The 15,282-nt window shown below is 39.6% G+C and overlaps 1 protein-coding gene across 1 annotated transcript in view; it reads left to right on the forward strand.

The window, feature by feature from the left end:
- LOC120737670 (contactin-associated protein-like 4) overlaps positions 1 to 15,282 on the forward strand; it is a 115,038-nt gene that overhangs the window by 29,904 nt on the left and 69,852 nt on the right. Inside the window, 1 exon segment of the mRNA XM_040038503.1 lies at positions 3,494 to 3,604. Coding sequence (XP_039894437.1) covers positions 3,494 to 3,604 — 111 coding nt within the window.

Raw genomic sequence — 15,282 nt, forward strand, 5'->3', positions numbered from 1 at the left:
ATAGTCTTTGTCCTTCTTTTTTAGTTTTCTTTCAATTATCAACAATTGAAAACTATGATAAAAATTAACTGGTTTATTAAATTGACTTTCCTACCTACAAAGTGAAATATATTGTCATGAAACGCCGTGTGGCAGGCAGGAGATGAGGACTCAAAGTGCAGGACTAACAGACTCAAGGAATGAACTCAAAACCACAGCTTTATTTGCTGGTCACAGAAAAATGGGCATACAAAGTAAACTAAACTGGGAAACAACAAACTAAAACTCACAGGGAGACCCACACAGCAAGAGGGACGACGCGACACTGACTCAGAGAAACACAGGGTTTAAATACACTGGGAAGTAACGAGGGGAATGAGACACAGGAGGGCACAGCTGGGAGAAATCGGGACTGACGAGACAAGCAAAGCAGGACGCATTCACATAAGACACGACCCATCAAAGTAAAACGGGAAGTATCACACAGAGACGCAAACTTGACACGGTGGAGACAGCAACTAAGAAACACAGAGACATAAACCATAAGGCAGAGGACTCTAAGAACCAAAAGACACAGAGGGAAACTCAAACATGCAGACACAGACTTACACAGAACAGAGGGGACACAGAGAAACATGAAGGGCAAGGGATCGAAACTAGAAACCATAGAATAACTCACACAAGTACGATAATACAAAAATCACAAAGAACTAAACATGCTGGGTCAGGAGACCCAGGACCCTGACATATATTGTATGGACACTTGTTGTTTTGATGTTAATGCCAGAGCAGGCTTGGACCTCTTCAGTTATTGAGTCGGCAGACAGCACAACTTTCTGCTGTTTAGTGGTGGTTCCTAAACACACCAGTTTGCAATAATGTCTCGTACGGTTAATCATGGAATATCTAGGGGGGAAGAAATTTTACAGATTGAGTAGCTGTAACGATGGGATCCTATCACAGTACCATACTTTAACTCTGTGAGCTCTTTCAAATAGCCCATTCTTTCACGAATATTTGTAAACGCATACTTTACCCATTTTTTTTGTCCATATAGAGTCTGTTGAATATGGATATTATGAAATCTGTGTCACTCACTTATTTAAATAGTGTGGTATTTCTCATCAACAAGTAAAAGCACTGGGCCTTGGTGAACATTGGGAGGGCGGATGAAGACCTTGTGTTGTTGAGATGAAGTGCACTGATGTTGACAGAGTAATCGAAACTAAAGCCTTGTTGTCAGAGTTGTGGGCCCAGATTGGACTGCTGCGTGAATCATAGTAATTGGCTCTTGTCTCAGTGGTGGAGAACAACATCCATTAACAGAGAGGATTTAGAGGGAGGAGGTGTTAGTTTGGCTTTAGCTTATGTTTGCAGCTTGAGAAGAAAACGATGAATATTTATGGGGCTGAATCTGTGTGTATATCTGTGAGATACGATTATGCCGTGCAGACCAACGACAGTCTCGTAAAACTAAAATTTAATTTGTATTGTGTGTTGATTTCTTGGTTAGTAAATTGTTACTCCATATATTCAGTTTTACTGCCTTTAATCTGGGGTAGGCTTTGGGCTGTTTTCAGGCTTTAGACACACTGGTTTCCACTGTTTTCTCCAGACCAGATGAGATGACCAGCATAAAGAGTAAGAAAGTATCGGGTGTTGCAAAGAGTTAAGTAGATTTTACTTGGGCCAGCAGGGTTTAAATTCAGGGTGAAACCAACATCGGGACTAGTTTAATTTTTAGCACAAAACCTCCTACTTGTCTGGTGGGAGAGACTGAGAACAGAAGGAGAGCTGCAGGAGATGGAAAGCTGTCTGTTTTCCAAATTCTGGCTTTTTTTTTTTGTTTGTTTGTTTGTTTTGTTGTTTTCTGCTCACCTCAGCTTCAATTAACTGTCAGAATTAAGTCTGTAAAAAAAATCATTATTTACAAATAATGAGATGAAATAATATATGCATAAACAAGCAAAAAATCAAATGATCTTCTTCATCATTAGTGATGTGATGTTTTGATTGCAGGACATCATCTGTAAACCAAGGTTTCTTTTGACAACACCGATTCATCCACATCAGAATCCAGCCTGTAATGAGTCACTCAGGATGTCATTCATCTCCACAAGGCGACATGATTGCAACATTCATTTATCTATCGAGGCAGAATTACACCATTTACTCATCCAACTGGACATTATTAGACTGTTCATTCATCTAATATGAGGCCATTACAGCTGAAAGACCTGTTTCAACCCAGGGAACATTAAACCTGCTTCTCAATGATTAGACTCCACTCTGCCACTCATGTTGTTATACTCAGAGTCGATAGGATTGATGAATAGCTGTCGTATGAAACACTCATTAGATGTTAGCTTTTCAATTTTAAGGACTGTTTGCTTCTCCAAGTGTTGTCTGAAGGCATTAAAAGCCCCTCAGCCATACCGGATAAATCAAAATGCACAGCGATCAAGTTGAGAGCAACACAGCATGTCTTTGATCCTGAAAAGGCGATCATTTGAAGCTCCTCTCCTGCTGTTTATAACAATTCAGTGGAAAAAAAAGAGATGTAGGCTGATCCATCTCCAATTGCACCTGATACTGTGATATCCTCAGCATGGTTTCTGTTGTTTATCTCTGTTATACGAATCACTCAGACGTGTCTTCGACTCCGAAGATGAGCTTAGAGACTGTAATCCAAACTCTTTTAAGTTTGGATTACTTCACTGCATTGAGGGGACAACTTGCATCGTAAAATCTTCCCGCAGCCAGATCACTTAAGATGTGTCTTTAATAGGACTTCCAGCATAATCATGATCCAAAAAAATACTTCCAAGTCAATGAAGGAGTGGCTAAAGAAGACGCACAATAAGCTCATGAAGTGGCCTAGCACTTCTCTAGCTCACAATCCTATAGAAAATCTGCAGAGTGAGCTGGAGCTTCAAGTTGCCAAGCAGCAGCCAAGAAACCCAAAGGATTTAGAGTTTCTGACAGACTGGTCAAAATCCATTTTGATGTCCAATTATCAGAAGTTAAATCAGAAAAATAATCAGTAGTTAATGCGAGATTCTCTCAGGGCAAATTTAAACCATAGGAAACCAGAAAAACTCCCAAGAGGCTGAAAAGAAGAGCATAACAGTAGTGTCAGTCCCAAAAAGTTGATTCTGTTCATCTGGACCTAACATTTTTAGTGGGAGAAGCATTTCATCACCCATCAGTGTATTTAGAAAAGCCGATGATACTCCACGTTCTACAGTTGGTCCAGAATCAGACCTGTTTGCGTTACCCAATCAGTGGATTTTCCTCATGTGTTACAAAGATGATTACAACAGCTACACAGTATTAGATTATTTTGAGGAAACACATGTAAATGTGAAGGAATACAAACATTAATGTTAAATTAATATTTATTTCATCTAGGACTAACAACGCATATGCCAACAAAAGTGCAGTGAACTGAGAGTATTTTGTATGAAGTTCTAACCTTGCATGTTTTTTCTGCTCTTTTTTTTATCGGTGACAGAGGTGTGTGACAGACCACTGGTCTCCAGCCTGCCTCCATCATCCTTCAGGAGCTCTTCACAGCTGTCCACCAGCCATGCGCCAGGCTTTGCCAAACTCAACAGAAGAGACGGTGAGGTTTTACTGTTGTTGGGGAGTGGGTCATTCACAGATACCTGTTGTGTTTAATGAGTAGGACTTTGGCTGTGGATTTGTTTAAAGTGCTGGAGGTTCAAAATAATTGTGTTTCATGACCTAATTCTTGTATTTCACATGCTTTGTCAAAAACGTTTCCTTACGTATAGATAAATGGTAAATGAACCATGATGTTTTTCTTTGCTGTCTTGAAGATATGATGGGGCCCGATTATTCAAGATTTTGTGTTGGGGGAGAGTGGTCAGATTAGAGATTAAATCTGTTAAATCTTCTATGCAGTCAGGAGATGCATGAAAAATGATGAAAGGGCTCATTTACATTTTGAGAAAAGCTAATCGAGTCTATTAATACATAAAGTAAATACACTGAAGTTGTTCTTTTCAACTTCTACATGTCTGTTTAAATCACCCCCACTATAGTTAATATACCTGAACTGAGAAAGGCAGGATCGGCTGTGGAACAGCCTGGCTGTGTAGTGCAAGGCAGTGCAGGAGGCCATGGAGAAGCTCAAGAAGTTTGGTTTCTTTGTAAAGTTGGGGGACCGGCCAGTGGAGATGCAGGTTTCTTTTGGGAGCCTGGCTCAGTTGAATTTCCTGGAATTGTGCGACGGTGAGTGGAGTCCTGTTCATCCAGGATGCTGAATTTGTTGGGGCTCATTTCGACCACAACAACCAAACAGTTAAAACAGCAAAGGATTAAAGAGCAGGTAAACATATTCATACGATAACACCTACAGTACATGCCGGCAGATACTGAAAGCCGACATCTCACAGATTCTAAAACTGCAGGTTTCGTTACTCTCCGATCAAAATTCACTGAACCAGCAGCATAAGAAGATCAAATCTACGCTTCACGTTTGAAAAACATTGTCATGAATTTCCTGTTACTTTGGCTATTTTGCTTCCAACACAATAAAATCCCACTTCCTGCACAGCTCTCTCTGTGTACTTCAAGAACAGTTTCCCATCAAAAATCCCTATTCTGCATTATTTGCTTGCTTATTGTGCACCAGTCAAATGTTTGTACAGTGTTGTTGGGTGCTGTTTTTGTTTGTTGTTTTTTTGATGACCTCCAACAAGAAAGCAAATTTCCTGGCCAGGAAAATCTCCTTCATATTTTTCAGTGTTTTATCCTCAGTCACATTGACACAAAGGCGTCTGCTGTGACGCTTGCACCTCTGATGAAGTCTCACAAGTGTCAGCTTTGTTTTTATACCAAGTTTACACTGAGTATGTAATTGCAGAGAAATATTCAAATATGTTTGAATTAAATATTTTTAATATACAAGGTGTGAAGGCTTATTTTGACACTACATATACAAAGACAAATGATCATAATTATAATATTTCTGAGTCAAAATTAAATTGAATTGAATTAAATCAGGACCTTGTGAATCAGGATTGAATCAGTTGTAGAAATGATACCCAGCCCTACTGATAATCTCACTACAGATGAATACTGCCCAGGTTTTTCTAATCCTTATTATTTATTTTATTCAAGCATGTTTAAATATAGTGTGTACAACAATATTTTTTATATACACACAGTAGTAGAAACTTGCTTGAGAGACAGGGAGTTAAATGTGCTTTAAAAACATAACATTTCTTAAATGCAATGATGCAAATGATCTTGTGGATCTGTTTGTTGGTATGATGCTTCTTGAGTGGGGAATAGCATTTTAAAACAGAGGTGTTGCTCTGCAGCTGTGGAGAGCAGCTGAAGAAATACTTTTGTGAAGCTCTGGCCTCAAAGCACAAAACACCAAACAGGATTTTTTTTCCTTACTTGATTTACTCAGACAAACAGACAGCCCACTGGTGACTAGTTTAGAGGTAGACAGAGGATCAGAATAATTTATAAGACGAGACAAAACAGAAGAATACGCACCAGTTGCTTTGTCTTTATTCTCTGTTGATGCCATTTGTATTGGATGCTGATACTAGGATAGCTGTGTGGTGTTTGTTTGTCCAGCATGAAAACCCAGCAGGGAATCTTGTGTTGGATGCTGATGTGAAGCTTTGACAAAATGAAGATTGTGGTTTGTTGTGGAGCGTTCTGCAGGGAACAGGCTTCAGTGTTTTATCCTGACATCAAAGCTCTAAATCAGCTGGGAGGGTGAGATGGGTTTAATCTGGATCTGAATGATTTCCACCACCTGGGAAACAAAGAATCCGAGCATGGAAAAATTGTGATACAGCCGAGGCTGTTGCCAATTTGTTTTCCTGTCTTACAAGTCAACAACTTTGCTCTGAAATGTTGCTTAACTTTAGGTTAATGACAAATCAAGTTCTCTTTTCATTGTATTGCATAAATGATGGTTTGAAAAGTGTAGAGATTTTGGCAAGTCATAGAGCAAAGGTGGCAAGAAGTTAAAATGAGGTAATAAATGCAGACACCCCGACAGTTTGGAAAATCAGCTGGAGATAGTGTTAATAAAATTTACTGGAGAACAAAGTGAAAAACTTAACGGGTTTAAAATCAAATCCAAATGGTAACACAACTCAAAAGAGGAAACATAAAGGCAACCAAGGATGGGTGAGCAGGTGGACAGCAAGGCTGACAGAGACAGGGGGAGGGAGACAAGATGATGTAGGGCTGACTGAGAAATAAAGGAAGGACAGAAGCAATTAGGATATCACAGGTGTGAATTACTTTCAAAATAAAATTCCTAATAAAAATTAGTACGGTTAGCACTGTTGCCTCACAGCAAGAAGGTCCTAAGTTTGACACCACCACCACTCCTTTCTGTGTTCTGAGTTTGCATGTTCTCCCCGTCTTTGTGTGGGTTCTGTCCAGGTCCCCTCAGTCCAAAGACATCCACTCAGTAACTTTTGGATCTTAACTGGCGATAGGTGTGAATGTGAGTGTGAATGGTCTATCTCTCCGTATTAGCCCTGCGTTGGATTGGCGAAATGTCCAGGGTATACACTGCAGTGTTCAAGATCACAGGCAGAAATAGGAACTAGAAACAGTGACTCTCAAGATGAAAGACAATCTAGAATGGGAAAAAAAGATCTACCACCTTATATTTTTTATTTTCCTCAATGTGATTAAGTATATCAGTTTACCATTACCATAAAAAGACCAAACTTAAATTAGTAATGGATACCATTTACTTGCTACAGTTTCCCAAGTCTGCTATTGTGCTTTTTGGCACACTGTCACACTGCTACGACTTACTGGCATCCTTACATAGAGCATCATTTTGGTTAATGAACTGCCTGCGCTTTTCCTGTTATTGGCATGTTCTGAAAAAGGCCTTTTTTCCCCACTATGTTGTTCTTATTGGTGGTAGTGGAAGTGATGTCACTGACTTTTGACTGATTTGTGAAAAAAGACTGCAGGAGGTAAACAGCAATCAAAGGACTTTTTTTTCAGTTTTTGTGGCCGGAGCTATTTGTGAGTTTATTCTGGGATAAAACCAGGGTGTAATTTGACCGGGTCTACACGTCCCTGCTTCTTCTAAAGGATTTTTTTTAAAGCCCTGGTGGGGATAAAAATGTATCCCCCTCTGATTTTAACATCCTGAAACACTCTGCAGTTCAAAGACATTGACTTTCACTTTCAGAACTTGTGATCCTGTGACTGCAAACAGGACACTGTTGGGAGGATGATCTGTTTCCTATTCCATTCATCTTTGATTATGCCACCATTATACCACTGCTGTTTCAATGTGACAACTACCACTAACTAAATAAAAGAAAAACTTAAAGAATTTTGTATATCAGATTTTACAACAGACTCACAAAAAAAATCCATCCATCCATTCGCTTCCGCTTATCCTTTTCAGGGTCGCAGGGGGCGCTGGAGCCTATCCCAGCTGTCATAGGGCGAGAGGCGGGGTACACCCTGGACAGGTCACCAGTCTGTCGCAGGGCTAACACACAGAGACAGACAACCAGTTGCACTCACATTCACTCCCGCATTCACACCTATGGGCAATTTAGATTGTTCAATTAACCTATCCCAACAAAAAAAAAATCCAAAACACAAAATAAAAACTTGAATGACTACCAAGAACCAACCACATATTTGATTTTATAGACTACATCAGCTTCCCTACCGCCTTTTATTTCAACTTGTTAAATTGCAGTGCAATTTAAAAGCAGTAAGGGTGCTGTTTGCAACATCCTGCTTTTTATGAAGGGCATCTCTGAAGAAGTGTTAAGGACATGGTTTGTTGGCTTTGCAAGTGATGAAGCAGCAACTGTAATGAGCCAATAGAGAGAAGCACCCACATTTCTGTGTGGGGGAAAAATCCACCATAATCCCACTGTCATTCACTGCATCATTCATAGTTAGAACCTGTGGCCCATGGTGCTGTAAAACACAGAGTTGATATGATCTGTGCCTTAATGTAACCAAGTAGTTTTTTTTGCACAAACCTAACCAAATAAGAACTCTACATATTTGTCCTTTTTCATTCAATGTGGCGCCTTCTCCAGGGTCACAGCCTTGGTAATTATGCCAATAACTCCACGTCATCAATTTTAATCTATAATAGACATATATTTAATATTTACACTAACTCTTTAATGTTTAAAACTTCACTTTTGAATTCAAAGCTAAAGTACTTTCAGGACATGAGTGTGTGCTACTCGTTCAGTGCCAAAATGCAGACAGACTAACTTAACAATTTGTTTTGAGCACGGCTTAGAATTTAGCCAAGGAAAAGCCACTCTACATGCTAATAATTTATCAGTATTGCTCCCTCAAGCGGCCAGATTCTTGATTAATTAAAAATGATAATTAATGACAAATTCAGTGCCATGAACGTCAGGTCATACACGATACTCGTGGATCATAACTGTAAAAAATAATCAGTAAAAATCACGTCAAGCTGCAAAAACGCAGACATTAGGAGTAGGAGGGTAATGAATGGCCACTGTGCTGCTGATGGCATCATAAATCAGGTTCAGCTGTCATTCTACTACTGCATTTTTCAAATCGAGTTGTAGTGGCAGATCAGAAGAGCCGTGTGTGTCACATTTCCTTCCCAGCTGTATTAACGGTGCAAAGCCCACACGATCCCGGCTGTTTGCTGAGGAAATCGATGAATTAATGAACGCCTCCGTCTCATTTTCAACTCCTACTGCTGCTTCTGCGGCTGCTGATGCTGCAAAAACTCTGGCTGCTGTAGCTGTTCTCAGAGGAGCAGCTTCCCTTTCAGTTCATTTACTCACTAAATGAACAGAGATTATCAAAGCCCTGAAATACCTTTTACATATAAATGCATGTATTATTAAATTTGGGCTTTAACTTCAAAGACTTTTTGTTATTAGAGATGGCTGTAGCTCAGCAGGTATAGAGCAGGTGCTCTACTGCTTGACTACATCATTGATTTGCTTGGCTTGCTTGACTCCAGCAATGACAACAGTGGTTGCTAATGCTTAACTTTAAAACCTAGCCATAAATTGTAAAACAGCTTGGAGACATTGTTGCTGGTGGTGATAGTGTAGAGTTATTTGTGGCCAGTGGTTTATGAAACTATTTCAGTGCACTGTTACATTTTTCTGTTTCTTCAGAGAATAAAGATCTAATGTATAACTTATTACACGAACTTTCCATTTTCAAACAATGTCAGGCCTTTGTGTTCAAACGGGCAGAAATATATGATATATGAAATACACGGGAACACATAGGTACATTTAAAATTTCTGTCTCTGCTCGTTAAAAAAAAACAACTGAAAAAATAGCTGATATAAATTTAAATGATGTCCCCTTTGTCTCTTTGTGAAACACGTAGTGTTCAAGCACTCTTGGCTTCTTGCACATGCTCGCTCTCTTTTTTTTTTTTTTTGATCAAGGTCTTTTTATTGAACACATGCTCGCTCTCTGCGCAGGTTTGAGTTCGTGATGAAATCAATGTGCAAATGCAGGACGAGCATATGCGTTACTGGATTCAGCCAGCCATTTTTTGCCACTTTGTGGGACTCGGTTGAGACGTGAAGTGTGCTTGGCAGACTTGCTGAACAAATAAAAACCACGTCTGAAATGACGATGTTATTGTTTGCCACATAGTTTTATCACACAAAAAGCTCAGCTAAGCAGTGATAAATGTGTTTATATGTTGTGTATCGCTTCAGAGCGATATACACATTCTTGTTTTTATATAGATGGCAGATTCTTTTGAAAGGTGGCACACTCAATATTTTTTGCAGTCACTGTATTTTTACATCTGGGTGCAGAAAAGCCTGAAAAGCTCTGGCAAGAGGCTCGTTGAAGATAAATGTCTGTCTTACCAAAACCTGTGGGATGAATCACTCACTATTCTGGGCTCCCCACCTCTCTGTTTAGATCTTCCTTCATTTTGATTTCCCGTTCTTACAGTTTATCGCTCATTTCTCACATAAGCCTCTTTTTTTATCCTTGTAGAATTTTTACCCCCCTTTCCCATCCATCTGCTTTCCGTGTTTTAAATGAGCTTCTTAGAAGTTGTCTCCTTTTCTTTGCAGTCTGTTTTCTGGTGTAGTCATTAGTTTCACTCCGTCTGCAGCCACATTTTCATCAGTAAAAACTAATTTCGTCAGCCACATCTTCTTGCCAAATGTTAATAGCAGTGTTCGTGTTCTTTTCTCGGGCAGCGCTGACAATTATCAGTAAAGCTGCTGCAATTATGCTGGAATAGACGTTAAGACTTATTGTGCCACTGTAATCACTTTCTCAGTGAATTTGATTTAAAATGCGAATTTAACTTTAATTGGAAACCTGTTGTGTTTACGAATTGCCAACTAATCAAGTACTGATTTACGCCTGTCTCTGTGTGTGAGTGTGTGTGTGTTCATTGTTCAAAGTTCCAGTATTACACTTGAAGCTTGAGGGGAAATAGGCTGGAGTTTCCCTGCAGGAGATATCCAACGTTTCCCAGCCTGCTGCTGCTACATCGAGCCCATTAGCCCTTCTGTTCGTCTGACATGTCATCAGGCTGCTGAAATTACCATCCAGGCTTGCTATTCTCATGTAAATGATTAACCTTCATTCCAGGCCTGTCTTTCCCATTCAGCTCCCTGTCTGTCTGTAGTGTTGTCTGTTCACTGTGCTGCCTGTCTCTTAAGGTAACAGCTTGCCTCTTCCTCTGCCTGTCTCTCCTTTCAACTTTTGACTTTTCATTTTGCTCATGTCTATCTCTGTATGTTCCTGTCTGTCTTCTGTACCTGTCAGGTGGAATTTCGGTGCATTATTAATGATTCAGTGGTCCTTTCTTTGCTTATCCATCTATCTGCTTCTTATAGCTGTGCTTCTGTCCGCAGTGGCTTCATGTCAAGCTTGGTCTCCCTTCAGCAGTAAAGCAGAAGGGCAACTGTGCAGCCTGAGCAGCTTTTCTCTTCACCTATTACATACACTCCTTAATGCTCTAGTAACGGGACAAATTGAGTTGGTTTCAGGTGTCAGTCCTTACAGGTTAACTGGATTCAGTTGGTATCAGGGACAAACCTGTCTCACATTAGTTGTATTAAGTCTTTGTGGAGAAGAATTTTCCAAAAAAAAACAAACAAAGTACGACTTATATTATGTATGATTATTCCGGAACTTTCTGGGGAAAATTAGGATAAAGTTTTCTGGAAACCAATTTTCAATTTAATTTGCAGCCAATTAGGGAGAATAAAGATAATGGTCAGTTAGTTCAGCTGCTTTTAATGAACCCCAATTAACTGGTAGCATAACCCAGAAAGTTTTTAGTCCGTATACATTACGCTAACAGAAAGCACAAAAGATGAGTTAATTCACCAAGCATTTAATTGGGATTGCCTGTGCACTATAATACAATCCCTTACAACAGTGCCATGAATTCTACCTATAAATGGAGTCTGTATATTTGGCTTTTTTGACATTGTCCAAAAGCTGATAATTCTATAATCGAGTTTGCAGTGGGTGGTGGTTTGTATTTCTTTTCACTGCTATAATGCACTCTATTCAATAGGAGTCTCTCACCGTCTGAAATGGGGGCAAAAATATTCAGCTGGTGTTGTTCGTAACATGTAAATGACTTTTGACAGCTGCACAATTTAATCATCTGCCTTTCATGCAAGTCTTTCATCCTGTGGATGAGCGGAAACTGGCGATGGATGACAATATATCTCTCGCTTAGGTTCCAATGTAGGCTTGGGTAACATTCATTGTCTTCTTCCTAAGGCAGTGTTGTTGTCACAACACTATCCAGCTGTAATTGGCATTTTTGGCACAGCATCAGAAATCTCTGTCCAGAAGAGTGAAGCCTCAGCCTCTGAGGCCTCAGATAGGGAAAGGCTGGAGTGCCCATTGGGAATGAGTTACAGCCCCATGTGGAGAATTTTACATGTCTAGGCGTATTGTTTATGAGGTGTGAAGCTAGGAGAGGGTTATTAATAAATGGACTAGTGTAGCACCTGCACTAATGTTGGTGAGCTGTAGCTGTTGATTTACCAGTTGATCTGCGTTCCTATCCCAACTTATGGTGACAACCTGTGGGTAGTGACTAAAGGATGCTTGTGGAAGACTGTGCCAGACGCTTGTGGTGGGATTTATTAGGAGAGTTTAGTCATTTAAGAAGAGGTCAAAATAGAGTGGCTACTCTTCCATGTCAAAAGGAGCGGTTTCGGTTTGGACATCATCTAGGTGAGGAGTTTTGAGTATAGAGATTGACAGACCACGTGACTTTCGTGCATTGCATGCCGGGAACTCGTGGCAAAACAATCCAAGTGCCGCATCAAATGCAAGCATTTGCAGCACCGCAAAACGTTCATTCTCCGGTTCCAATACCTTCTTGCTTGTTCTTTGTCCCCCAAAAAAGTTATGAAGGAGAACAATGCCGGTCCGTACAAAGACAGACATGATGAAAAGTCAAAGAAAAGGATACGAGGAAAAAAAATCAAAGGAGTGAAAGGGTTAGACCCGTACGAGCACACAGAGTGGACAAAATACGTTAGCGTGCTGCCCAACTTTCACCACGCTCATATTTATAATTATACGGTTCTTGGAGTGAGTGCATACACTCATGAAGTTTAGTAACTTCCGGTCACTGCAACAAGCCCAGGTACAGTATACCGACGGATGGGTACAGGACCTTGAAATGCACCATGTAGAACGAAAGACCATCGTACCTATCATAAGTTTACCAGTCTCACAAATCGTCTTCATAAATACACATTCGTTAACAGTTTATTAATAGGACCTTTAAGCTCAACGGTAATTAATTAGCAGTGGAAATAATTTCTGGTAGCATCACAGAAATGTAGCAGTGACAATAATACTGTATGCTGTAATCGTACTGGGCAATTAGTGATACAAAAAAAACCTGTTTTACCCTGTGAATAAAAGTATATGTTTTTGTCATTGTACCATGGTAATAACAGAAGCGAAACACAATATTGTGTCTGCACAATAAACAAAGGAGCATAGCGCGACAATTTCTGTTCAGCGCCAGACTTGCTTGTAACCTATATCACCAATTATGTTATGAAAAATGACGTATTAACTACTACAGCAGACTGACCTTTGTGGAAATGCTTTGGAGCAGACTAACCTGTGAGCTGGAGGGTTCTGGGACGTTATATTTGGTCTTTGAATGGCTGCAATCCAGGCCATCCGTCGCCTGTTTGTTACTTCGGAAAGATGGCTCGAACAATTTCTCTTCAATGACGTAATCCGATAACAACCGATCTCTTCACCCGTCGGCTTCCCGTGGCTGTCATGCGACCGGCTATTGCAGTTAATAATACAACAGCTTCTTGCCATTTTTTTGTGTTTCTTTTTATCGCTGTGTAACTGATTTCAATTGAAAGCCTGCGTGCGCTAGTACCGCTTGCCACGAGTTCCCAGAATCCTTTGCGGTTTTACCCCTGAATGACATCACATTTTCAATCTCTATATGCACCCAGGACAGCCTGGAAACACCTCAGTGTACACCTTGAAGACCAAAGCATGTGGCAATTAAGCAGGACAGCCACAGACACATCACTCAATAGCTGTACCTTTTGTCTATTAAAACATAATAAAATAATAATAAAAAGTAAGATTTTTCAGTTTGAATGGGTAGTAAACTGTGATTTTTTTTTTCACCTAAACTTAACCAAAAAGTTAGAAAAGAACAATGTAAGCAAAAAATAAAAATCCCATATGACTGAGACTCTTGTCTTCTGATTTAGGTCTACAATTATAGCATCTTCTGACCATCAACTTGTGGCAGAGCGGTTGTTTTGTGGGGAAGTGCAAAGTGCAAGTTCTCTGGTATCCATTTGATTAAATGAGTATTCCTAACAAGTACTTGTGAAGTGTATAAATGTGCAAAACGGAAAAATGTAAAATTCAATTCAATGTGTTGATTTTCTAGGACAGCAACTGTTGTGCTACAGCTGGTTTTACACTTTATGTCAAACTGTATCTTTGTATCGTTGTTTCTTTAGGTGTTTGAACTGATTTATAATTCATGACTACATGAATACATAGAAGTGAAGAACATTTCAGTGCTTTGAATCTCTGTTGGTTTGAATCAAGTTGAAAATAAGTACATATTTAAAAAACATATCCTGGTGTTGTTATGCTAGTTTTACCAATGGTTTGTATTCTGTTTGTACAGTTTACAGTGCTCCATCTTTTATGGAGACAGGGTTGTTTTATCTGACAGGACATAGTAAATCTTTGCAGCGTCTCTTTGTCTCAGTTTTGTCTCTGATCTCTTTCTCTTTGCCTCCACAGCATTATCAACACGAGTAAAGGTCAGGAGTGTCTGCCCCTCACAGTTCTGCTGTCACTGGACATGTCTGAGTCAAGTGCTTATTAGCTTTGGCCTTTAGCTCTTTTAAGATCAGCTTCCAGCAGCCACAATACTAGTTCTTTTAGATTTCTGCTGGGCCTGGTGCCACACACATTTGGTTCTTTTTTGAACATATTAAAACCAAAATGATGAATGGTGGTACTAATGTTTACAACTGCCACATGTCTACAGTTGTACACTTGTAGGTTTCCCCCCTTGACTATTCATTTATCATGTATTCATTTATTTTCTTACATTTAGTATATTTTTAATTTACTTTTGAAAATGGCATGGGCTTGAATCACATGTGACATGTCTTGTGGAGATCTGGAAGTATGGTGAGTCTATAAAGCACATTTATTTAGAAATGACACTGCTCAGTGTCCTGGAAAAGCTTAGCAATGCCTGCATGCTGGAAGAAAGGCTTCAGTTGACTGATGAATGCAAATTCTGTCTCAGTTCTGGGAAAATTCTTGACAATTCAGTCAAACTGTTGGGCCATGAAAGTCTGCACACCCAAGCTAACTATCCTTTGTAGACTGTCAAGATGGCTTATGACCATCTTGTTGCTGGTACTATGGGAATTTGGGCAGCCCAGACTGTAAATCCCAACTCACTGACTCTGCCTAGCAGTTCGATGGAAACAGCTTGTACACGGAACAGTTTAGCTCAGTACAGTAACGTGACAATTTGGAGTACCAAATGCATAATTACACATAATTATCATCAGTCAATAGAATCAAACTTTTTAATCGCACAATCATCTTCAAAATAAAGAAGTTGTCTGTCTCTTGAGCTCAAGTAATGCAAAGTAATGAGTAACTATGGTTAAACATGTTTCCAAAAATGTTTAGGGTCAATTACAATAATCTCTGTTTTGTCTGATTTTAGAAGGAGTTCATCCAGGTCTTTATGTTATTTGG

Source organism: Simochromis diagramma, unplaced genomic scaffold, assembly GCF_900408965.1.
Source record: "Simochromis diagramma unplaced genomic scaffold, fSimDia1.1 OVJJ01000247.1, whole genome shotgun sequence".
Classification (NCBI taxonomy): Eukaryota; Metazoa; Chordata; class Actinopteri; order Cichliformes; family Cichlidae; genus Simochromis; species Simochromis diagramma.